Raw genomic sequence first — 26,191 nt, forward strand, 5'->3', positions numbered from 1 at the left:
TGGCGGCAAGCGCGTACGTGGCGGGTTGGAGTCTCCTTACCCGATTTTTTGTATTTATAGCCCCGACCCCCAACCCTCTCCAGCCCATTGTGGAAGGTTAAATCTCCCCCCGTAGTCTCCGATTCCTAGGTGTTTGGTATGGAGAGTAAGGTATGTTGCTGTGGTATTCTGAAACTAGTTGGCATCTGATGGCTGAGAGGTCTTGTGTGGGGGTCCCTGATACCTTTGACCTTCGGAAGGACTTCAGTGTTAGACAATCCAAAGCATGGGGCCAGTATGGCTGTGCCTCAGTATTCATCAGGATCTGTCTCGCTGTTATCTACCTGTTTTCAAAAGGCCGATATTATGATATGGTGCATCCAATCTTTTGTTGCGTTCTCACTTGATATTAGTTTCCATGGTTTTCCTGTGCGTTTCCAGCGCTCGTTATCTGTGAATTTTTATTAACATGCTACAACAAAAGAAGAATATCACGAGTGAATTTACGTGGCAAATAATTTGCAAATTCATTGAAATCCAAAGCAACCTTGCCCTCTAGTGGAAGTACTTGGTGCAATTCACAGTCTGCGCTGATCACAGTTGCTCATCAGAACTTCAGAAAGACCTGATCCACCTTTTCGTTTATCTGTGGAATTGCACCCTTGTAAGTTTGCTGTGCTAGTTAGGTCTAACAGTTCAAACATTTAAATCATCAATCTTTCAGTATTCCTTTACTGAACAAAGGCATCTTTTTTTTGCACATAATACTGTTCTAATTTTAAAGAGAATTCTCCCCTTTTATTCTCCACCACTGAAGGGGATGACTCCAGCTGGGGTGCACTTCCACAAGCCTCACCAGCCTCTGGTACCTCATTCAAGTGGCCATTCTTCACATGCAAACCTATACTGTGAGTGTCGGCAAGATGTTCTGCTGCGGAGGGGCGCACAGTGGGCCCAATCCTATTCCCTGCCCGGCATTCACACGTGCACTTTATAGCCCGAGACACCGGACTGCAGTGACCTGGGCTTCTTTTCCCCCTCCTTAGCTCTTGTTTTGCCCTTGCTTGTATTAAGCTTTAAAGTCCAGTGATAGTTTTCTCAAGAATCCCCATGTTAGATCATTCAATAAACATACCAGCTGGTGTACTGGAACTGCTGAGAATGGAAAAATCAATGTTACTTTCCTCCCAAATCTATACTATATATGGGTCTGCAATAAAGATACAGGCCTAGAGATTCCGTGGGCCCTTGAGAGGAGTTGGAAGTGTGGCTGAGTAGGGCTTCTCTCCACTACCTAGGCCTCAGCAAGACCCCATCCCAAATCACGGAGATGTGGTCATTTGAATAATCAGGATGGGTGACACATGCCTGTGAAAGTGCTACCAAGGTGCCCACCATTCTGTGCTCAGAGAGGGATAACCTTAGACCCTTATTGGGCTGAAGGAAAAGGTTAGTAAAATAATCATCTGTTCCCGTGGGGAACTTTGGCTGGCATTCAGGGATTGGTTACCGTTGGAAAATTTCATCTAGGAACTTTTTTGACAGCCCATGTCTGCTCTCAGCAGGTGTGGGATCTGCTGGATTGAAGAGGGGCCCGGGAAAGCCCCTAAAAAATGTCCCCAAAATACCTCTTGAATGTAAGTGAGTTGGGCAGAAGATGTGCCCACTCCTCTTCTGCCCCGATTGGAATCTGCATGCCAACCTGGTAGATCTTGGTACCACCTCAAATTCCAATGTCCCCCCCTCCTTGCAATAACTGTGCCAGGGTTCCATGCCCCAGAAGGCCGAAATTTCTAGGCTACATTGCTTAAAATGGAATCTGAAACATGACAGCCAGGATTCAGCTACTTTATAACAGGGATGGTGTTATAAGTGGGAGATTGTATAGGGTGTGGGAAGGGCAACATTGACAAGAGCACAATGCAATTAAGGGCCAGGACACTTAAAGTTATACTGACATATTATTAAACTACTACCAGAAATAGTGTGGTATCATTCATTCAAAAATTGCTACATGGCTGTCCGAGGGAATACAAATAACGTGCGTAAAATCCTGGGTGGCACGCCCGCGATTTCTCAGAATGTGCAGCTGACGGGCGAGGCTCACAAACTCAGATAAAGTTTGCCCCATTTAAAGTCTGCAAAGTCACAAATGAGGTTGCGATCCTCTGATCCATTCTCATAGCAAGCGATCATGATCTCCTTCACAGAATGGATGTTGCCATGACGAGCATCCGCTGAAGCAAACAAGTCAGTGTTTCCCAACAGAATTCGAAGACTGAGTGACATGAAGTGTTTCCATGTTTGGCTAAACATATATCGCATTGATAACCTTTAATTAGCTATTGCTACAACATTGAAAGTTTGTACAAAAAAGGGACTGTCTCCTTTTTGTCCACAGAAAGATTGAAATTAGCTGCACTAAGTCGCTATAGTTTGGCCAAATATATTAGTTCGAATTAAACTGTTTTGTTAGAAGGGATTAAACCTTGCTCACAGAAGAATTATTAAATGGCAAAGGTTTTTTACTAATACACCAAATGGAATGAAGAAAAGCAGTTGTCTCCGGGGCAGTACTGGGCCAGTAAATTGTAGCTCACACTATTAAATCTTTTAAATGCAATGCGTCACTTTTATAAATGTCACTGTCATGATTTCTGGTTTTTGCTGTTGCAGTTCAGTGGAGCTGCTCCCCATTTTCCATTATGCAGCTTACCCATCTTAGATGACAGGCTCCCAGACCTTCAGTAAAGCCACTCTGTAGCTGGCTGTTATGGCGTACACAATAGGCCTGGTCTGGTTACATAGGAACTGGAGTAGGTCATTCACCCCTCAAGCCCCTTCAAGTGTTTGTGACATTAACCTGAAAACATAGGAACAGGAGTAGGCCATTCAGCCCCTCGAGCCCCTACAATTAGATCATGGCTGATCTGCATCTTGACTCTATTTACCCACCTTGGTTCCGTAATCCTTAATACCCTTGCCTAACAAAAATATATCAATCAGTTCTGAAATTTTCAATTGACCTCCAGCCTTAATAGTTTTTTGGGGGCAGTAAGTTCCAGATTTCCATTATCCTTTGTGGTTGTCTCTCTTCTTAGCACCTCCACACAATGACATGGTTGAGATCAGGAACTTATCATGTTCATGGCTGTGAAGCCATGTTCAATGACCTTGAACTGGAATTCAAACATTGAATTAGAAAATCACAGCTGTTCCTAGTCAGATCAGACTGAAGTATCTTCATCCACGCCCCTTCACTTTCCCATTTACCCTTGGCTGGCAACTATTGGAAGAGAGTGAGTGGAGAGGTTAGGAGAGCTATCTTTATACAAAGAGTTGTTAGAACATGGGATGCTTTGCCACTGCAAGTAGTTGAGAGAGAGACCAGTAAATATTTTATGGGAAGCGTGCATCATATTTGAAGCAGCGGAAGATACAGGACTATGGGGAGACAGTAGGGCAGTGGAACTAGTTTTGGATTGCTTTAGCCAAGAGCCAGCACAGATACAATGGGCCAAAATGGCCTCCTCCTATGCTGTAAGCTTCTACGGTTCTAAATAAGTCTTTTTTTTTTTATGGTCAAGAAAGACTTCAGTATTTATTGTCCAAAAGCTTAAAAATCTGCATATATAAAATGGAATTGAAGAGTGGATGTTCATTTGAGTAAAAGGCTCCTTTCAACCAAGAAAGAGAAGAATAGGAAAATGATATTATCTTATAAAAGAGAAAGAGAAGTGTCGGGGCTGAAACACTTGCAGAAACATTCCATGTCTACATACTGTAACAGCAGACAGAATCTTTCCTCTTCCCTCGCAGAGAATCTCACTCTGGGGGAAAAACATCAATTCCATGCATTATAATTTTTGGAAACAAAGGCACCATAAGCTTTCCTTGATCCTTGTGTGTTTGGATGTAAAGATTTGTAGTGCTGTATTAAATGTTTAACACTTAGCATTTTATTTTAAAGTTTTAAGGCAAGTGCATTAAATGCATATTTATCGTTAATGCTGGCGCACAGGCTGGCCTCTCTCTGCCTGTCTCCAACAGAAAGAATACAGTGGGAAAAGACCAAAAAGAAAGTTTTACTTTTGTTACACTAATAATAGATCAAAGGACAAGTTACGATATTGTAAACATATTGGGAAAATTTCCTCTGGTTATTGTGTGTTAGTGAACTATCTTCAACTGCTTCATCTCCATCATAAGGTCAGAAGTGGGGCTGTTCGCTGATGATTGCACAGTGTTCAGCTCCATTTACAGTTCCTCAGATAATGAAGCAGTCCATGCCAGCATGCAGCAAGACCTGGACAACATCCAGACTTGGGCTGATTTGTGACAAGTAACATTCGCGCCACACAAGTGCCAGGAAATGACCACCTCCAACAAGAGAGAGTCTAACCACCACCCATTGACATTCAGTGGCATTATCATTGTTAAGTCCCCCCATCATCTACATCCTGGGGGTCACCATTGACCAGAAACACAACTGGAACAATCCACATAAAATGTCATGGCTACAAGAGCAAGTTAGTGGGCCGAGTACGGGAGCCCGAGGCTTCACAAGTCCTGAACTACAATCGTATGCCATTACCTGGAACCCTTGTGTGATGAGCAGTGGATTTGACGGGTTTTAGAAAAGTGGTTCACGGAGCCAGAGCGGGAGAGAGCTGCAGACAGACGTTAGGCTGGCTCCGTGACACAAATGGGAAACAGATCTGCATCAGACATATAGCAGTGGTCCCAGCAGCTTTATTTTTTTTAAATGCCCCAGTTCAGAGTCGCAGCCTACCCCCAGGCTGCAGTAGCCCTGAGAGAGCTCTCCTCGCTACTCCCATGGGTCATCAGCCCCTCTGTGAGGAATTGGATGAACTCTCGCAGGATTTGGGTTGTGACGTTCCAGACCACAAAGATGCAAATAAGCTGTACAAAGTCAAATGGACTTTGGAAGGAGATGAAAGGTTGAAAAAGCTGATAAAGCAATACGGCAAAAATGACTGGAAACTTATAGCAAAACTCAGACGAATGTGCAGCCCGAGCTCCGGCTCGCGTTCTATTTCAGTCCCATCCAACAGGCCGGATAAATGAACTGGCGGGCCGGATACGGCCCACGGGCTGTATTTTGCCCACCCCGATCTACAGGGTGCACTGAAGCAAGTTACCAAGGCTTCTTCGGCAGCACCCCCCAAACCCACAGAAAGTTTTGAGATGAGAACTTTCCAAAACATTTTTACTTGATGAAGTTGATGGGCAATCAGAACAGTAAAGTGTCACCTGACATAATGGTCAATCTTACAAAAAAAAGCATTCAAAATGTTTGAGTGGAACGTACTTTTCCTAAAATGTGAATGTTCTTGTGTTTTACCAATTAAATTCATGCAGCTGTATATCACTCGATGACCGCTTCCGTTTATATAGCGCTTTTAACACAAGAATGTCCCGATTTGAAGCGTTGGAGCAGAGGGAGCCAGTGTATGTCAGTGCGGAGATTGGGTGATGGACGAGAGGGACTTAGTGTGGGGCAGGATGTGGACAGAATTCAGGACAAGCTGTCAGAGGATAATAGCCTGATCCAATCAGCATGAACTCTTCTGGTTTATTTTGGAATTCAGTTCTGGGAAGATGAAAGCATGTTTAATGTAAATGATGATCATACCAGTCTCCTGTAATAAGATACAGGAGGCTGCAGGGAAAACCAACCATCATTCAAATATGCCTGCTATGGATACACTAGGTTGAACATTATTTCCCTTTGAGCAGGTCGATAATGATATCTGAGCTGACTGGCACCACAAGGGACTTTACTGTGGTATTGTTACTTTTTGATCTCTGTTGCCTATAGCTTCTGCACAATTGGAAGCTTTCAATGGCTGGGGTTGAGCATGCCACTTAGTAACAGCTGTTACACGCAGGGCTGTTTTTCCGCATATTGTACTTCATTTTCCAGGAATCACAGCTATAAAGAGCTTTACTGAAGCTGCTAACCTTTTGTATAGAAGAGTTAATGGAACTCAGTTCAGTTAGAAGGCAGGGGTTTGATGTCATGTAAGTAGACATATAGGCTTAAATACAGTAAAAATGCAGCACGCCATCATATTGGGTTGACTCAGGCGGGAATCGGGGTTGTGGGGGTCGACGTGTGAGATGGTCCGTCCGCCGATTTCTCCCCGTCCCCCCCAGCATGAGTCCCCGAGGAGGGATGAACTCCTGACCTCACTTAAATCCCCCCTCCCCGACTACCACCCAAAGCCGGCAGGGATGAGGCGGAGGACGGCGCATGGAGGCGGGAAATTGTGTGGCTGCAGGCCACTGCCAGGGACCCACGGAAACTGTCCATGCCAAGAAATGTGCGGAAGAAGTGGGATCCGGAACAACCGTGGCCAGGGAGGCAGAGGAGGTCCAAAGTTTCCCTGTTTTCTGTACTCTTTAGCACAGAATATCAGGGGATTGAAAAAATAATAAAGATGTACATTTATATATGACCTTAGGATGTCCCAAAGTCACTGTTGTAATGTAGGAAACACGGCAGCTAATTTGTGCACAGCAAGGTCCCACAAACTACAATGAAACAAGAAGACCAGATAATCTGTTTAAGATGTTGGTTGAGGGAGAAATGTTGGCCAGGACACCGGGAGAACTCCCCTGCTCTTCATCGATAGTGTCATGGGATCTTTGGTGTCCATCTGAGAGGGCAGACATTTAACGTTTTATCCAGAAGACGGCACCTCTGACAGTGCAGCATTCCCTCAGTACTGCACTGGAGCGTCAGCCTAGATTATGTGCTCAAGTCTTGAGTGGAATTTGAATCCACAACCTTCTGACTCAGGCGACAGTACAACCCACTGAGCCACGGCTGTTGGGGAGTGCAGAAGTGGGATATCATGGGTTGGGGAGTGCAGAAGTGGGATATCATGGAGTGCTACATTTAACACCATTTCTTAAAGGGACAAACCCTGTCTGCCAATTAATTGTGCCCAAACGCTTCCACACTCAATTCTTCAAATATCATCTATTTGCGTTTTTTACTGGGTTCCTGGTATATTGTAGCCAATGACAAATAATTTCTCAACACGATGCACGTTAAGTGCAGGATATTTATTTCTCAGGATAATGGTCTCTAGTGTGTGAGTGTTGGCAGCTTGAGTTGGCATGGTGCTGCTTGTTGGTGTTGGTGCTTGTGCTTTGATTTCAGCCGTGTGACACGGAACCTACCACTCCCAAGTGATTCCCTTGTGGAAGGAGTAAGTGTGCTGGCTAACTGTTGGGGTTTTGCTGACAGCCTGGGATTCCGCTAGCAGTAAAACTCGTTGGGCAGGTGTCCATCAATCCTGTATAGTGTGTCACCCACTCCCCCTGACTCCTTGACATCGAGCTTTGAGCAGCTGGGCTGTAAATGCCATTCCACTCTCTGTAACACCCCATTTTTGTTGTAACAATTCTGCTCAGCTAACAGCTGTCCTGGGCTTCACAGTGCTATTTCAGCTGTTTAAATGCCTCTTAATAGGAGTTCACAGCTGAATATGGGAATTATTCCTTTTAGTTTTTCATTGACTTGTCTACTGTTCAGACATTAAAGCCCATTTTTAGTCTACCTACTGAACAATAACAACTTGCATTTATCGAGCACCTTTAACATAATAAAACATCCCAAGGCGCTTCACAGGAATGTTATCAAACAACATTTGACACCGAGCCACATAAGGAGATATTAGGACAGGTGACCAAAAGCTTGGTCAAAGAGGTAGGTTTTAAGGAGCGTATTAAAGGAGGAGAGAGAGGTAGAGAGGCAGAGAGGTTTCGGGAGGGAATTTCAGAGCTTAGGGCCCAAGCCATTGAAGGCACTGCCGCCAATGGTGGCGCGATTAAAATTAAGGCTATGCAAGAGGCTAGAATTAGAAGTGCACAGAGATCTTGGAGGGTTCCATAGAATATACAGCACAGAAACAGGCCATTCCAGCCTGTGCTGGTGTTCATACTCCACACAAGTCTCCTCCCATTCCGTCTACCTTATCTCAGCCTTTCAGCATATCTTTCTATTCCTTTTTCTCTCATGTACTCATCTAGTTTCCTTTTCAAAGCATCTAAGCTATTTGCCTCAACTACTTCCTGTGGTAGCAAGTTCCACATTGTAACCGCTCTCTGAGTAAAGTAATTTCTCCTTATTTCCCTATTGGATTTATTAGTAATTACCTTATATTTATGGCCCCTAGTTTTTGATTCTCCCACAAGTGGAAACATTCTCTCCACATACAGTTTTAAGGCTGGAGGAGGTTTCAGAGATAGGGAGGGGCGAGGCCATGGAAAGATTTGAGAACAAAGATGCGAATTTTAAAATCGAGGCTTTGTCGGATCATGTGTTCCAGCTGCTTTCTTTGTAAGTCTCAAAAGCTCAGATTATGCCTCAGTTACTCACCCTTCCCGTAGTGCACCAACAGCAATTTCTAGACTATGTTAACAAGTCTCTTCCCACCTACATCCGCGACTCTTCGGACACCCTCCGCCACTTTAACAATTTCCAGTTTCCTGGCCCCAACCGCTTCCTTTTCACCATGGACGTACAATCACTTTACACCTCCATCCCCCACCCGGATGGCCTGAGGGCGCTCCGCTTCTTCCTTGAACAGAGGCCCGACCAGTCCCCATCCACCACCACCCTCCTCCACCTGGCTGAACTTGTTCTCACATTGAACAACTTCTCCTTTAACTCCACTCATTTCCTCCAAATCAAAGGTGTTGCCATGGGTACCCGCATGGGTCCTAGCTATGCCTGCCTTTTCGTGGGCTATGTGGAACAATCTTTGTTCCAGTCCTACTCGGGTCCCCTCCCTCACCTCTTTTTCCGATACATTGATGACTGTATCGGTGCCGTTTCCTGCTCTCGCCCCGAACTCGACAATTTCATTTATTTTGCCTCCAATTTCCACCCTTCCCTCACCTTCACATGGTCCATCTCTAACTCTTCCCTTCCCTTCCTCGACTTCTCCGTCTCCATCTCTGGGGATAAGTTATCGACCAATATTCACTACAAGCCCACTGACTCCCACAGCTACCTGGACTACACTTCCTCCCACCCCGCTTCCTGTAAGGACTCTATTCCATTCTCCCAGTTTCTCCGTCTCCGCCGTATCTGCTCCGACGATGCCACCTTCCACACCAGTGCTTCAGACATGTCTTCCTTTTTCCGCAACCGAGGATTCCCCTCTACCGTGGTTGACACTGCCCTCGACCGTGTCAGTTCTATCTCCCGCACTTCTGCCCTCACCCCTGCCCCTCCCTCCCGGAACCATGATAGGGTTCCCCTTGCCCTCACCTTTCACCCCACCAGCCTCCACATTCAACGGATCATCCTCCGGCATTTCCGCTACCTCCAAAGTGATCCCACCACCAAACATATCTTCCCCTCCCCTCCCCTTTCAGCATTCCGTAGGCACCGCTCCCTCCGAGACACCCTAGTCCACTCCTCTATCACCCCAACCAGCCCTTCCCCTTCGCCTGGCACCTTCCCGTGCAAGCGGAGGAGATGTAACACCTGCCCCTATACCTCCCCCCTTCCCACTGTCCAGGGCCCCAAACACCCCTTCCAGGTGAAACAGCGATTTACTTGTACTTCTCGCAATCTAGCATACTGTATTCGCTGCTCACGATGCGGTCTCCTCTACATTGGGGAGACCAAACGCAGATTGGGTGACTGCTTTGCGGAACACCTCCGTTCAGTCCGTAAGGGTGACCCCGAGCTTCCGGTCGCCTGTCATTTTAATTCACCGCTCCATTCCCACTCGGACCTCACCGTCCTTGGCCTCTTGTATTGTTCCACGGAAGCTCAACGTAAACTCGAGGAACAGCACCTCATCTTCCGATTAGGCACTCTGCAGCCTTCCGGACTCAATATCGAGTTCAATAATTTCAGATCATAACCTCGGCCCCTATTACACATTTTTTCTTGTAATTTTTCCACTCCTTTCCCCCCCCCCTTTCCTTTTGTTTCTCTCTCACACCTGGCAGCTATGTCTTGCCCTGCCAGTACACTTTACACCTAATCTCAGCCTATTACCATCTCGTCTAGCTCTTTTACTTCTTTTGTTTCTTTCACTTCTTTTGTCCGATCGCAGCCCTGCCTTCGATCTATTTTCTTTTCTTTCCAGTTTTGAAGAAGGGTTTGACCCGAAACGTCAACTCAAATTTCTCTCCACGGATGTTGCCTGACCTGCTGAGTTTTTCCAGCATTTTCTGTTGTTATTTCGGATTTCCAACATCTGCAGTATTTTGCTATCGTACATGGTATGTAGACTCTCTAATACAGGGTCAGGTGGTTATCATGCTCAAGAACTGTTTTGCAGTTAGCATTTCACCGGAGTCAATAAGCATGACTGCTCTTGAGTAGTTCTTGAGGAATCACACCAAAGGGCACTCTTTTCCTTGACGAGGCTGGAGAGCAGGTGAATTGCTGATGTTTGCTTTCTTCCCCATCTGGGAATACATTTGAAAGCAGCAAGAAACGTTTTTATCAGGGTAATAAAGGATTAGTAAAAAGTATCTGTATTTCAAAGTTTTTTGGGGTTTTTATATGTTCAGAATCCTACTGTCAATTGAGAGTGACATCCAAATCACAGCTGTCATTAGAGGGGCCAAGGAAATAGACATTTTAGATGATAAGAAAGAGAAAATTTGCCCCCGTTTCACCCTATCTCCATCAGTGACGACCCACAACTGGAAAAAGATAAAGCTCAGGTAGTGGGCTGGTAATGCACTGATTTGCTCTTTCTTGTCCAACCTTCATAATCTCCAACAGCAGCTCTCTAACACTCAAAGAGTTGGGGAAAACATAAGTCGCCAGTAATTCCGGCTCAAGCAGCCTGAAGGAAATGAATGATAACTTTCGTGTCACTGCAACAAAAACAACAACTTGCCTTTATATAGCATCTTTAACATAGTAAAACGTCCCCAGGCGCTTCACAGGATTGTTATCAAACAAAATTTGACACAAGCCACATAAGGAGATATTACAACAGGTGACCAAAAGCTTGGTCAAAGAGGTAGGTTTTAAGGAGCATCTTAAAGGAGTAGAGAGAGGTAGAGAGGCAAAGAGGTTTAGGGAGGGAGTTTCAGAGCTTAGGAACTAGGCAGCTGGAGGCATGGCCACAATGACAGAGCGATGAAAATCGGGGACGCACAAAAGGCCAGAATTGAAGGAGCGCAGAGATCGCAGAGGGTTGTAGAGCTGGAGGAGGTTACAGAGATTACTGAAGTAATATCTTACTGGGAAAAAAACCCTTGTAGATCTGGTTAAGACTATTTTTGGTAGAGAGTATTAAGTCCTTGTATCATCACTATGAGTGTAGTGATGCAGTTTCATCACTTGATTGTACAACTCTTTCCAATATTACCTGGTGATCCTATCAATCTGCTTAGAAACACCAGACTTTCTTTCGTATCTTTGATTCAATAAAATCATTTGGGTTGGTTTTCGTCTTTACCGCCCGGGTGCCAAGCATTGCCTGGGTGGAGTGGAGTGAGGACAATCTGATGGGAGCATCCTATGCCCTTTTCAGAATCCACCGGATCCTTCCTTCCATTAATCCGCCTGCCACATTTTCCTCTCTGTCCCTCCACTCAGCCCCGCTTAATACCCAGCTGGTCGAGACAACAATCTACCCCATTCTTTGGGATACACAACTATCTGACTGTTGTACATGGTTCACCACTCCATCCTTCTGCAACGCCTCTCCACCACCGTCCAGCTGGGTGGGACTGCACTCGCCTGGTTCCATTCTTATCTATCTAATTGTAACCAGAGAACCACTTGCAACGGCTTCTCTTCCCGCTCCCGCATCGTTACCTCTGGTGTCCCCCAAGGATCTATCCTTGGCCCCCTCCTATTTCTCATCTACATGTTGCCCCTTGGTGACATCATCAGAAAACACAGTGTCAGTTTCCACATGTACGCTGATGACACCCAGCTCTACCTCACTACCTCTTCTCTCGACCCCTCCACGGTGTCTAAATTGTCAGACTGCTTGTCCGACATAGATGAGCAAAGATTTTCTCCAATTGAATATTGGGAAGATCAAAGCCATTGTTTTCGGTCCCCACCACACACTCCATTCCCTAGCCACTGACTCCATCCCTCTCCCTACCATCTGTCTGAGGCTGAACCACACTGTTCGCAACTTTGGTATCATATTTGACCCTGAAATGAGCTTCCAACCACATATCCACAGCATAACTAAGACTGCCTACTTCCACCTCCGTAACATCACCCGTCTCCGCCCCTGCCGTAGCTCACCCACTGCTGAAACCCTCATCCATGCCTTTGTTACCTCTAGACTTGACTATTCTAATGCACTCCTGGCTGGCCTCCCACATTCCACCCTACGTAAACTTGAGTTCATCTAAAACTCGGCTGCCCATGTCCTAACTTGCACCAAGTCCCATTCGCCCATCACCCCTGTGCTCGCTGACCTACATTGGCTCCCGGTTAAGCAGCACCTCGATTTCAAAATTATCATCCTTGTTTTCAAATCCCTCCATGACCTCGCCCCTTCCTATTGCTGTAATCTCCTCCAGCCCCACAACCCTCCGAGTTATCTACACTCCTTTAATTCTGCCCTCTTGAGCATCCCTGATTATAATCGCTCAACCATTAGTGGACATGCCTTCTGTTGCCTAGGCCCTAAACTCTGGAATTCCCTGCCTAAACCTCTCTGCCTCTCTACCTCTCTTTCCTCCTTTAAGATGCTCCTTAAAACCTACCACTTTGACCAAGCTTTTGATCACCTGCCCTAATTTATTCTTATGTGGATCGGTATCCATTTTTTTTGTGTCTTAAAATACTCCTGTGCAGCGCCTTGGGACGCTTTACTACGTTAAAGGTGCTATATAAATACAAGTTGTTGTTGTAGCATCACATTGCCAGTAGAGAATTACTTTCTACATATAGTTTGGTAAAATATATGCTGTTTTAAAGGGACATTTGCAAAAATTGCTTGACTAAACCTTTTCTGTGTGTTTTCTCTGTATGATGCAATGATGTTAGTTGTGTTGAAAGACACCATTGTGTCAGCATTTATTTATGAAGGTGAAGCCCTTAAATTATGTATTGAGTGAGACATGCTTACTGGTATCATAAGACAGTCACATATACCAAGTGCTTTCAGTGCTCCTTTGTAATTGTTTTTTTAATCTTACCTCTCAGTCCCCTACATCCTGAGGGCAGATTCATCAAATTTGCTGCTCCCTCCAGACAATGTTTCATCACCAATAAAAGTAGGAATTAGCCCACATTATACTTGCTGGACATTCTCAATTCCAGTTCATATCTCTCTGACTCACCTGACTCAATCTCATTCTGCTTGGCCTTACCCGCAAGGTTCTGCGCCAGATTTTCATGAAATCCCCCAATCATCTGCTCCTCTAGACCCATAAGACACGAGGCAATGTGATGAAATATATTGGGGAACATTGGATGGTAAATACCTCAAGAACATTTTGTGCTCAGTATGATCCACTTTTAGCCACAGGACGGCCTGCTTCTTCCTTGAACGGAGGCCCAACCAGTCCCCATCCACCACCACCCTCCTCCGCCTGGCTGAACTTGTTCTCACATTGAACAACTTCTCCTTGACTCCACTCACTTCCTCCAAATAAAAGGTGTTGCTATAGGAACCCATATGGGTCCTAGCTATGGTTGCCTTTTCGTGGCATACATGGAACATTCATTCCGTTGCTACTCAGATCCTCCCCCTCACCTCTTTTTCCGGTACATTAATGACTGTATCGATGCCACATCCTGCTCTTGCCCTGAACTAGAAAGTTTCATCAACTTTGATTCCAATTTCCACCTCTCCCTTGCCTGCAAATGGTTCATCTCCGACTCTTCCCTTCCTCAACTTCTTTATCTCCAATTCTAGTGATTGGCTGTCGACCAATATTTACTATAATCCCACTGACTCCCACAGCAACCTTGATTACACTTCCTCCCACTCTGCTTTCTCTATGGAGTTTATTCCATTCTCCCAGTTTCTCCGTCTCTATCGCATCTGATCTGACAATGCCACCTTCCACTCCAGTGTTTCTGATATGTCTTCCTGTTTCCTCAACCGAGGATTCCCCTCCAGTGTGCTTGACGGGGCCCTCGATCGTGTCCGTCCCATTTCCCACACGTCTGCACTCACCCCTTCCCTTCCTTCCCGCAACCACGCTAGAGTTCCCCTTGTCCTCACCTTCCACCCACCAGCCTCCACATTCAACGGATCATCCTTTGCCATTTCCGCCACCTCCAGCAAGATGCCACCACCAAACACATCTTCCCCTCCCCTCCCCTTCCAGCAATCCGAAGTGACTGTTCCCTCCGTGACGCCCTGATCCATTCTTCCATCACCCCCAACGCCCGCGCGCCTTCCCACAACACCTTCCCGTGCAAGTGCAGAAGATGCAACACCTGCCCTTTCACCACCTCCCTTTGCACAGTCCAGGGCCTTAAACAGTCCATCCAGGTGAAACAGCAATTTACTTGTACTTCTTTCAATTTAGTATACAATATTTGCTACTCACAATGGGGAGTCCAAACGCAGATTGGGTGATTGCTTTGCTGAACACCCCCATTCAGTCTGCAAGTGTAACCCTGAGCTTCCGGTCGCTTACCAGTTTAATTCTCCATCCCATTCCCACTCTGACCTTTCTGTCCTCGGCCTCCTACGTTGTTCCAATGAAGCTCAATGAGAGCTCGAGGAACATCACCTCATCTTTCAATTAGGCACTTAAAAAACCTTCCGTATTTAACATTGATATTAATAACTTCAGATCATAACCACTGCTCCCATTTTTTTGGACAACAGTTGCTGGTAATGGTTCTGCTGTTGCCATTTACAGCTCCCTTGGACCCATCTTTTGTTTCTTTACTCGTCCCATTACCAACCCTTTTGCCTTGTACCATCACCCCTTTTGTCATTTAATCTCTCCTGCCTTCCACCCTATCACAGATCTTCTCTTCTGTTCTTTCCTCCCCTCCCCCCTTTTCCCTGCCTTTGTACTTGCTTATGAACTGTTAAACCTTTAACTTCCATCAGTTCTGACGAAGGGTCATCGACCTGAACGTTAACTCTGTTTCTCTTTCCACAGATGCTGCCTGACCTGCTGAGTGTTTCCAGCATTTTCTGTTTTTATTTCACTTTATGGATTGCTGAACACTGATCCATTACTACTGAATCTGTTGAGTAATTGTGGAGGAGATTGCCTTATTCTGTCTTGCTGCCCTCTCTGACAGTGGTGCTCATCAGAGTCTATGCTACCTTTGCAAATAGCGGTTCCTCCTCCAGCTTCTTAAGCCCCATTAATGAACTACCAGCCCCGCTCATCATGATCATAATGTGAGGCCCAGGATAAACCCATTGGTATCAAAGCTCTTGAGAAGATCACTGTGTGGCATGCTCCACTTTTTGAGGCCAAAGTCTTTCCTAGCTGCCACTGCATGTAATGTGTGCTGCTGATTGATTGATAGACTGTTCTGATGATGCCACCTTCCACACCAGTGTTTCTGATATGTCTAGTGGTGAAGTGGGGCTTTAGTGCCACGAATGTTACCAGGTGTAATGCATATCTCCATTCACTGAGTCACTGGAGCACTGCTGCCATTAATGTACTACAGTCAATAGAGAGAGAAACAAAAGAATAAAACGTTTCAGGATTATCTTATCCCATAATTTTAGACCAAGTAGTTCTAGGAACATAGGAACAGGAGAAAGCCATTCAGCCCCTCGAGCCTGTTCCGCCATTCAATTAGATCATGGCTGTTCAGTATCTTAACTCCATTTACCCGCTTTAGTTCCATAATCCATAATACCCTTGCTTAACAAAAAATTTATCAATCAATTTTGAAATTTTTAATTGGCCTAAGTTCAACAGCTTTTTGAGGGAGGGAGTTTCAGATTTCTACTACCTTTTGTGTGAAGAAGCGCTTCCTGACATCACCCCTGAACGGCCCAGCTCTGATTTTAAGTTTATGCCCCCTTGTTCTGGACTCCCCCTACCAGAGGAAATAGTTTTTCTCTATCTACCCTATCAAATCCTTTAATCGCCTTAAACATCTCAATTAGATTAATAAAGTTCTAACTTTATCTCCCAGCTGATTTTATATGGACCTGTGGCAGCCGCCACATTTATGTTTTTCCTGGCCATATCCAAACTTTAACTCAATACCTTGGCTTCTCCTGGCCTTCTGTTCCTACCTCCTCACCTTTAGGGTGTGAGACCAAAAGATCAGAACACGCATTTCTACGGCAACTAAATCCCTTGCCATGAAAAATGTAATACCACTCTGCCACCTCTCCTTACAAAGCTTACCTGAAGTCAGTCTCTTTCCTCAGTCAGCTACTTTCTATTTAAATTGAAGTAAAGTGATCGTGAAGAAATATAAGGCTCTTCTCCCAGTTTAAATTTCAGCGGACATTCTCCCAATTGGTGGAAGATCCATGCAAACCCCAAAGAAACGACATAAATGGTGTGTGCAGCAGTTCTCCAGGGTTTCTAGGGACCCTCCGCCAAAGTAATATCAGAGAATCGGGTGAACCCCGGGCAGAAATTTGCCCCTGACAGGACCGAGTCTGCAACCCACAGTCCCGTCTAGCAAGGCCCCACTGCAGAAGCAGCACTAACTTATCCTGAGATTAACAGGGAGAAAGAAAAGGATCATGAATCAACCTATACAAATAAAGAGAGAGAATATTGGCATCCCTTTTAAATCAAATAGACTTATGATTGACTTTAATGCGTTTGATGCTTCTGTAGCCCATGTTTGTTTAATTTTTTTAAAAATGGGAAAGGATCAACTTCCATTGACATCCTTCAGTTTAATAAGCATGCAGTCCACCGAAACTTTGAAAACGTTTTTTCTATGCTGGTGAAATCATCTGAGGGAACTGGCTCAGAGGAGTTGCTGTGTCTGACAGTGAGAGGGAGCTATGTTATCATTAACCGAATGGTGCCACGAGAATCTTGCTACTTCAGCCTTATCCACCTCTCATTGTCGCACTCGGTAGCTCTATCCAGCCAAGCATGTGGTAAAACATTTCAGCCCCAACCTGACTGACAAGAATACATCCCCGAAATCTTTCTTGGATATTATCCTGGAAATACACCTGGGGTAATCGTTAAGAATTGCCGCTCCTGGTGCGGAGCCTCGCTTGCGGGAGGTCAGCCAGATGTGGAGGTCAATGAGCCTGATTTTCAGCCCTCCCAATCGGAAAACCCTGTCAGGAAATCGGGGAGAGCTGTCAATATGGCACGCTGACTTCTGTGCAATATTCTTTAATCTTCCTTCCCATCGGGCACTAATTCAGCAACTTAACCTCCCCCCATCTTCATGTAACAGCCTGATTGTGTCATCAGCTCCCACTGGTTTGATAGGACACTTTAATTCAGCAATAAGAAAAAGCAAAGTAAAAGAGTGATTGAATTACTAACACTTTGCAACTTTACTATTAAAGCTGTACCGAGGTGGTAAAGGGCCATTAAAAAATTTCTCATGTTATGTTGGACAGTTCATTGGTGTTAAACATTTCAGAAGTGTTCAGTGAATAAATTGAAGAATCTGAGCCAGTCAATGGGCAATTTTATCAAGAGGAATTCCTCAACTAATCTACTGCATCAAGCTCAAACAGTTTTATTTCAAATTTTGATATAGAATGTGTAAAGCCTCAAAAAACTTAAAAGTCCAACATGCAAGAAATGGGGACAAAATAGAATTTGCACCAATGAAAACCGATACTCATCCTGCCGTTTCAGTCATTATTTAATAGGAGAATTCTTTTGCCATTTTGACTTACCTTGGATAGCAGATGGTTAAAAAAAGATGGTTAGATTGGGGGTGAAGCTCACATCTGGGGAATGCCTGGACTTTACATAAGAACATAGAACATAAGCAATAGGAGCAGGAGAAGGCCATTCGGCCCCTCGAGCCTGCTCCGCCATTCAATAAGATCATGGCTGATGATCTACCTCAACTCCACTTTCCTGCCCTATTCCCATATCCCTTGATTCTCTTAATATCCAAAAATCTATCAATCTCTGTCTTAAATATACTCAATAACTGAGCCTCCAGAGCTCTCTGGGGTAGAGAATTCCAAAGATTCACCACCCTCTGAGTGAAGAAATTTCTTCTCATCTCAGTCCTAAATGGCCGACACCTTATTCTGAGACTGTTACCCCTGGTTCTAGACTCCCCAGCCAGGGGAAACATCCTCCCTGCATCTACCCTGTCAAGCCCTGTAAGAATTTTGTATGTTTCAATGAGATCACCTCTCATTCTTCTAAACTCTAGAGAATATAGGCCTAGTCTACTCAATCTCTCCTCGTAGGACAATCCCCCCATCCCAGGAATCAGTCTGGTGAATCTTTGTTGCACTCCCTCTATGGCAAGTATATCCTTCCTTGGGTAAAGAAATCAAAACTGTACAAAATACTCCAGGTGTGGTCTCACCAGGGCCCTATATAATTGCAGTAAGACGTCTTTACTCTTATATGCAAATCCTCTTGTAATAAAAGCCAACATACCATTTGCTTTCCGAATTGCTTGCTGTACCAGCATGTTAACTTTCAGTGATTCATGTACAAGGACAGCCGGGTCCCTCTGAATGGCAACAGTTCCCAATCTCTCACCATTTAAAAAATACTCTGCATTTCCCGTTTTCTTACCAAAGTGGATAACTTCATATTTCTCCACGTTATATTCCATTTGCCATGTTCTTGCCCACTCACTTAGCCTGTCTATATCCCCTTGTAGCCTCTTTGCATCCTCCTCACAACTTACATTCCCACCTAGCTTTGTATCATCAGAAAACTTGGATATATTACATTTGGTCCCCTCATCCAAATCATTGATATAGATTGTGAATAGCTGAGCCCCAAGCACTGATCCTTGCGTTACCCCACTAGTTACAGCCTGCCAACCCGAAAATGACCCGTTTATCCTACTCTCTGTTTTCTATCCATTAACCAACCCTCAATCCATGCTAGTATATTACCCCCAATCCCATGAGCCCTAATTTTGTTTAATATCCTCTTGTGTGTGGCACCTTATCGAATGCCTTCTGAAAATCCAAATACACCACATTCACTGGTTCCCCCTTATCTATTCTGCCCTAGTTACAACCTCAAAAAACTCTTTCCCTCTCATAAATCCGCATTGACTCTGCCCAATCCTATTATTATTTTCTAAGTGCCCTGTTACCACGTCCTTAATACTGTAATAGATTCAAGCATTTTCCCTACTACTGATGTCAGGCTAACTGGTCTGTAGTTCCCCACGTTCTCTCTCCCTCCTTTCTTAAATAGTGGGGTTACATTTGCTACCTTCCAATCGGAGGGAACCGTTCTAGAATCTATGGAATTTTGAATGATGGCAATCAATGCATCCGCTATCTCTATAGCCACCTCTTTTAAAACCCTAGGATGTAGGCCATCAGGCGCAGGGGATTTATTGGCTTTCAGTCCCACTAATTTCTCCAGTAATTTTTTTTTGCTACTACTAATTTCTTTCAGTTCCTCATTCTCGCTAGACCCTTGGTTCTCCACTATTTCTGGGAAGTTTTTTGCGTCTTCTTCCATGAAGAAAGACACAAAGTATTTGTTTAATTTCTCTGCCATTTCCTTATTCCCCATTATAATTTCTCCTGTCTCAACTTGTAAGGGACCCACATTTACTTTCACTAATCTTTTCCTTTTTACCTACCTATAGAAGCTTTTACAGTCTGTTTTTATGTCTCTCGCAAGTTTGCTCTCATATTCTGTTTTCCCTTTCTTTATCAATTTCTTGCTCCTCCTTTGCTGAATTCTAAAATCCTCCCAATCCTCAGGCTTACTATTGTTTTTGGCAACATTATAAGCCTCTTCCTTTGATCTAATACTATCTTTAACTTCTCTTGTTAGCCACGATTGGACCAATTTTCCTGTGGGGATTTTGTGCCTTAAAGGAATGTATATTTGTTGTAAATTATATATTAATTTTGGGTAAAAATAAGCAGAGTGGCAATAATTGCTGGCCTTGTCAGCGACGCCCACATCCCATAAACTAATTTTTTAAAATTAATTCTTTAAATGCTAGCCATTGCTTGTCTACCATCATACCTTTAAATGTAGTTTCCCAATCTACCTTAGCCAACCTACCCCTCGTAGCTTGCTTTGTTTAGATTTAAGACCTTAGTTTCGGATTTACCTAAATCACTTTCAAACTCAATATAAAATTCTATCATATTATGGTTACTCTTCCCTAAAGGCTTCTTTACTACAAGGCTATTAATTAACTTTTTCTCATTGCACAATATTAGATCTAAAATAACCTGTTCCCTAGTTGGTTCCCCAACATACTGATCTAGAAAACTATCTTGTATACATTCCATGAATTCGTCCTCCACACCATTACTGCAAATTTGGTTTGCCCAGTCTATATGTAGATTAAAGTCCCCCATGATTACTGTATTACCCTTGTTACATGCACCTCTAATTTCCTGATTTATACTCTGCCCTACATTACAACTACTGTTTGGGGGCCTATAACCAACTCCCACCAATGTTTTCTGCCCCTTGCTGTTTCTTAGCTCCACCCAAACTGATTCTACTTCTTGATTTTCGGAGCTAAGATCCTTTTTCTCTACTGTCTTTATCCCATCCTTTATTATCAGTGCTACCCCTCCTCCTTTTCCATTTTGCCTATCTCTTCTAAAAGTTAAGTATCCTGGACTATTTAGTTCCCAACCTTGGCCACTTTGCAACCATGTCTCTGTTATGGCTATTAGATCAAATCTGTTAATTTCTATCTGTGCTATTAATTCATCTATTTTGTTGCGAATGCTTTGTGCATTCAGATATAGTGCCTTTAGCTTTGACTTTTTTCTATTTTCCCTAATGTCACCTTAGTCACTGATGCCTTATTACCTTTGTTACGCTCTCTGTCCCTTCCTGACCCACCATGCTTATTTTTACCCAAAGCTCTACTCTGCTCTAGAGCCTTGACATTTCTCTTGCTGCTTTTAAATTTACTCTTTCTTGAATCGTCCCACCCACCCTTCATTAGTTTAAAGCCCTCTCTACTGCCCTGGTTATTCAATTTGCCAGAATTCTGGTCCCAGCCTGGTTTAAAGTGGAGCCCATCCTTTTTTTGTTTTTTTAAGTCGCCACTTAGCTCCCTTTAAGCCGCCGCCACTCCCGCTCAGGTCCACGGCTTTCTCCAGGGCTCCCTGTAAGACACTGCCTCTGCCGCCACCACTCCCGCTCAGGTCTGTGCTGTGTCCTGGACTTTCTCCAGTGCTCCCTGTAAGACGTCGCCTCTGCCGCTCCTGCTCAGGTCTGCGCTATGTCCTGGACTTTCTCCAGTGCTCCCTGTAAGACACTGCCTCTGCCGCTCCTGCTCAGGTCCGCGCTGTGTCCTGGACTTTCTCCAGTGCTCCCTGTAAAACACCGCCTCTGCCGCTCCTGCTCAGGTCCGTGCTGTGTCCTGGACTTTCTCCAGTGCTCCCTGTAAGACACCGCCTCTGCCGCTCCTGCTCAGGTCCGTGCTGTGTCCTGGACTTTCTCCAGTGCTCCCTGTAAGACACCGCCTCTGCCGCTCCTGCTCAGATCCGTGCTGTGTCCTGGACTTTCTCCAGTGCTCCCTGTAAGACACTGCCTCTGCCGCTCCTGCTCAGGTCCGTGCTGTGTCCTGGACTTTCTCCAGTGCTCCCTGTAAGACACCGCCTCTGCCGCTCCTGCTCAGGTCTGCGCTGTGTCCTGGACTTTCTCCAGTGCTCCCTGTAAGCTGCTGCCTCCGCTCCTGCTCAGGTCTGCGCTGTGTCCTGGACTTTCTCCAGTGCTCCCTGTAAGCTGCTGCCTCCGCTCCCGCTCAGGTCCACGCTGTGTCCTGGGCCTTCTCCGGTGTTCCCTGTAAGATACCGCCTCTGCCACCACTGCTCCCGCTCAGGTTCACACCTTGTCCTGGGCTTTCTCCAGTGCTCCCTGTAAGCCGCTGCCTCCGCTCCCGCTCAGGTCCGCACTATGTCCTGGGCTTTCTCCGGTGCTCCCTTTAAGCCGCTGCCGCTGCTCCCGCTCAGTTCCATGCTGTTTACCTGACTGCTTTGCATCAGATATCATGATGTCCTTTCATGGCCTGGCCTTGTTTGTCGACAGCCCATTTCCTCATTTAAATGAACACAAGAATCTATTTTTTTTCACAAGAAGTTGGTGGAGAAACCCAGTGGACACACTGCAATCTGTCCAAATATTTAATTTAATATTGCTTCATAAGAAATGTCAAAAATTCAAATTCACCTTTGAGAAATTGCAAGCTGATTTTCTTTGCGGATTTATGAAATGATTTCTGCTCACTAGAAGATGATTATTTCACCCAAGAGAATGGAAAGGCAGGAAATCGCATATTTCAGACTTTGTAGAGATATTTCCCCAAAGTATTTGAACTTCATTTTCAAAGAAACGATTAAGATTATTTTCTACAATAATTAAAAATAAGTTTTAAAAATGTTGCCCTATTAAACTTGGTTCACAATAACTTGCATTTATATAGCGCCTTTAGCATAGTAAAATGTCCCAATGTGCTTTACAGGAGCGTTATCTAACAAAATTTGACACTGAGCCTCTTGAGCTATTAGGACAAAAGCTTGGTCACACAGATAGGTTTTAAGGAGCGTCATAAAGGAGGAGAGAGAAGTAGGGAGGCAGAGAGGTTTAGGGAGGGAATTCCAGAACTTAGTGCATAGGCAGCTGAAGGCACGGCCACCAATGGTGGAGCAAGTAAAATCGGGGATGCCCAAGAGGCCAGAGTTGGAGGAGCGCAGAGAACTTAGAGGGTTGTAGGACTGGAGGAGGTTACAAAGATAGGGAGGGGCAAAGTCATAGAGGGATTTGAAAACAAGGATAAGAATTTTAAAATCGAGGCATTGCCGGACCGGGAGCCAATGTATGTCAGCGTGCACAGGAGTGATGGATGAGCGGGGCTTGGGGCGAGCTAGGAAAAAGGCAGCAGAGTTTTGGATGAGCTCAAATTTACGGAGGGTGGAAGATGGGAGGCCGGCCAGGAGAGCATTGGAATAGTCCAGTCTGGAGGTAACAAAGGTATGGATGAGCTAAGGCAGCAGCAAAGTCAGGCGATGTTATGGAGGTGGAAGTAGGCAATCTTGTTAATGGAACAACGGATATGTGGGCGGAAGCTCCTCTTGAGTTCAAAGTTTGGCCTGGTGGGCTAGGGGAAGGGAGAGAAATGGCAGAGGCAGCTGAATGGATGGTCTCAATCTTAGTGACAAAGAAGTCCATGAGCTCCTCGCATTTGTTCTTGGAGGTGAGGGTGGAGGAGGCAGGGGAGGGGTTTAAGAAGACAGTTTGTAGTGAACAGAAGACGGGCATTATTTTTGCATTCCAGGATGATCCTGAAATAGTGAGCAGTTTTGGAAGAGGAGAGCAGGAGCAGAAACAACGAACTTGCATTCATATCGTGCCTTTCACGACCTCAAGATGTCAAAAAGCACTTTACAGCCAATGAAGTACTTTTTGAAGTGTAGTCACCATGTAGGAAACGCAGAAGCCAATTTGTGCACAGCAAGCTCCCACAAATAGCAATGAGATAAATGACCAGTTAATCCGTTTTAGTGATGTTGGTTGAGGGATAAATGTTGGGCAGGACACTGGGGAGAACACCCCTGCTCTTCTTTGGATAGCATCATGGGATCTTTTACGAGGCGGCAGATGGAGCCTCAGTTTAATGTCTCTGGGCTTCTGTTCGCTGGACCACCAGCTGATGCTGTGCGGAGCCTGCACGGCGCATACTGTGCCCAGTACTGTCCTAAAATGGCAGTCAGAGTCCTATGTATGTTCCAGGACCTGATTTGTGCATTGGGTCAGGCTACCCAGCAATAGGCCTCGAGGGAAGATAGGGACGAGCACTCTCTCGGCGGAAACGGGGGTGCTACCATCCCATCTCCGTGATGCAGGAGGCCGCAAAATATCCCCCCAAAGATTCAAAATGAGTTCAAACACTGATAAGTCTGTATGCCAGCAAGGCTTTTAAATGTAATTGTATTTTGTTTATCAAAGATTATTGCATTATCATGACTGCAGAATATGAATAAAATATGCTGATCTAATGACCGTGAAAATAATTTCAAGACGCTAGACCCAGATAAGGCTGTGAATAGTTCTCTCAATGCCTTTGAGCACCAATCGTTGAACTGTCCAATAAAGTAGGTTAAAGGTCAATTATCAGATCATGTGGTTAACCCTTTTTTTAGCCACCAGATGCCTATCCAGAGTGCATATCATCACATTTTTCTACTCATACCAGGGCACACCACATGTTGCTATTTTTAGAGCTGCGTGCTTGCTAGTAAATGTATGTGGGGCTTCTACATGCTCTTCTGTGTTTGTCAGACTCTAAGTTCAAGGTAATTCATAGTGTTTAAGAGTTGACTTTTAAAGTCACTGACTATTGGCAGTCAGATCAGACCTTCTAACTGAGGTAAACATAAGTGAGCGAGGCTCAAAACACTTGCTCCGTCTAATTCTTTGAAGCTACTTACAGTCTTATGGGGAAACTCTTTCTGATATTTGCTGTGAAGTGTTTCTCAGTGCAAAACTGGATATAATTTCTCTCCAGAGACTTTTATGGACTTGTCGCTTCTGATCCCTCCCATCTGGATAATCTCTGACAGCTGCAAATGAGGAATTGGTTTGGGAGGTACCTCAGATAATGAGATGTGGAAACCTAAAAACCTTCCTCTCTTTTCCCTTGCCTTGAAAGATTAGTAATTAAAATCTGTAACAAAAAATATTTGCCAAAGCAAAATGAAGGAACGAGAGACATAAAGTGGAATGTGCTTTGTCCAGGATTATCTCCAGCAAGATCCTATGTTAAATTTTCTGACTTGATGGATGTAGAGAAACTGCAGAACCTAAATATTTTTGTGTTGGATTTGTGGGACCGGAGCATGGTCGATTTATATAACATAGTGTAGGCCTCAGTTGAAGGACCAGCTGATTACAGATCGATCTCCGCGTCCTACCATCCTGTAATAATGCTACAGAATTGCCATTTCATCACAACTAAGAACTTTCCATTTTTTCATGTGACAAAATCTAGATATGAAGCTGAGTCCGCCTTCTTTTCAAACCTGAAACTATGTGATTTTAACATCATTGATACGCTGGGAGTTGGAGGATTTGGAAGAGTTGAGCTGGTAGGTGCACCTTTTTTTATAAACAACTGGTTTGACTAAAGCTGCCTCTTATTCTAATCATTAAAATAATGAACTTGTATTTATATAGCGCCTTTTACAACCTCGGGACGTCTCAAAGCGCTTTACAGCCAATGAAGTACTTTTGATGCGCAGTCACTGTGGTAATGTAGAAAATGTAAGATAATTTATTTTTTAGTTGTTCAGGATTTTCATTCCAAGGGTTTTTAGTCATGATACTGAGGAGGAAGTTTCCTCTGTGTGTTAGAGGTAGTACCAGCACCAAATACGCATTGTCCGTTAATTAAAATGTGCGTTAGTGCTGGTGCTTCAAACATTCAATTTTACCCCTTCTCTTGAAATGACTCGTGAGTTAATAGTTATTAACCACAGTAATACACAGACCTAATGTTAAAGTTTTTTTGCTTCATGAGTCGTTCTTAATGTGCAATCAGTGGGAAATGTGCAAATATACTGAGGATTTACTTTTATTGTACAGCATTTACCCTATTGAAGCTGGTGTGAAGCATTGGAGGGAACTAGAAGAGCATTGTGGATGAGCAGAGCTGGTGGAAATACTCAGAGGCAGGCTTTGGCCTAAATCTTCCAAGTATGACCTAGCAATGGGGTTACTTTGCTCACCACCAGCACACATCAGAAAATTGTGGGCAGACTTTACCAATATGTGGGCGGGGGGGGGGGTGGTTGTGGGGGGCAGGTGGTGGAGGTCTGGTTCCTTGCTGTGGGGAAAATTTAAACCTTTGAGTAAACACAGAAGTGTGCGTTAGGTATCAAGTCTGTTATTGGTTGACATGGGGGAAGTGGAGCAGGAACTGCAGGAGAGGACATCCCAGGAGGATCAAGGGTATAGAAAGCCTTCCAACTGTGAGATACCAGCTACTTGGACCTCAGCAGGGAACCGTGTGTGTGGAGGTAGTGCTCATCAGAGACATGATCAATTACCTATTGTCATCTTCTGGAATTAGACCTTCCACACCAAACCAGGC

At 44.7% G+C, this 26,191-nt stretch overlaps 1 protein-coding gene across 2 annotated transcripts in view; it reads left to right on the forward strand.

Annotated features, from left to right (window-relative positions):
- prkg1b (protein kinase cGMP-dependent 1b) overlaps positions 1-26,191 on the forward strand; it is a 1,090,349-nt gene that overhangs the window by 955,686 nt on the left and 108,472 nt on the right. For both annotated transcript variants that reach the window (XM_085994888.1, XM_085994889.1), the window contains exon 10: positions 25,091-25,191. In XM_085994888.1, coding sequence (XP_085851014.1) covers positions 25,091-25,191 — 101 coding nt within the window. The remainder of the gene's footprint in view (positions 1-25,090; positions 25,192-26,191) is intronic.

The sequence above is a fragment of the Somniosus microcephalus genome, chromosome 8, assembly GCF_052327205.1.
Source record: "Somniosus microcephalus isolate GS21.2 chromosome 8, FLI_Smic_1.0, whole genome shotgun sequence".
Taxonomy (NCBI): domain Eukaryota; kingdom Metazoa; phylum Chordata; class Chondrichthyes; order Squaliformes; family Somniosidae; genus Somniosus; species Somniosus microcephalus.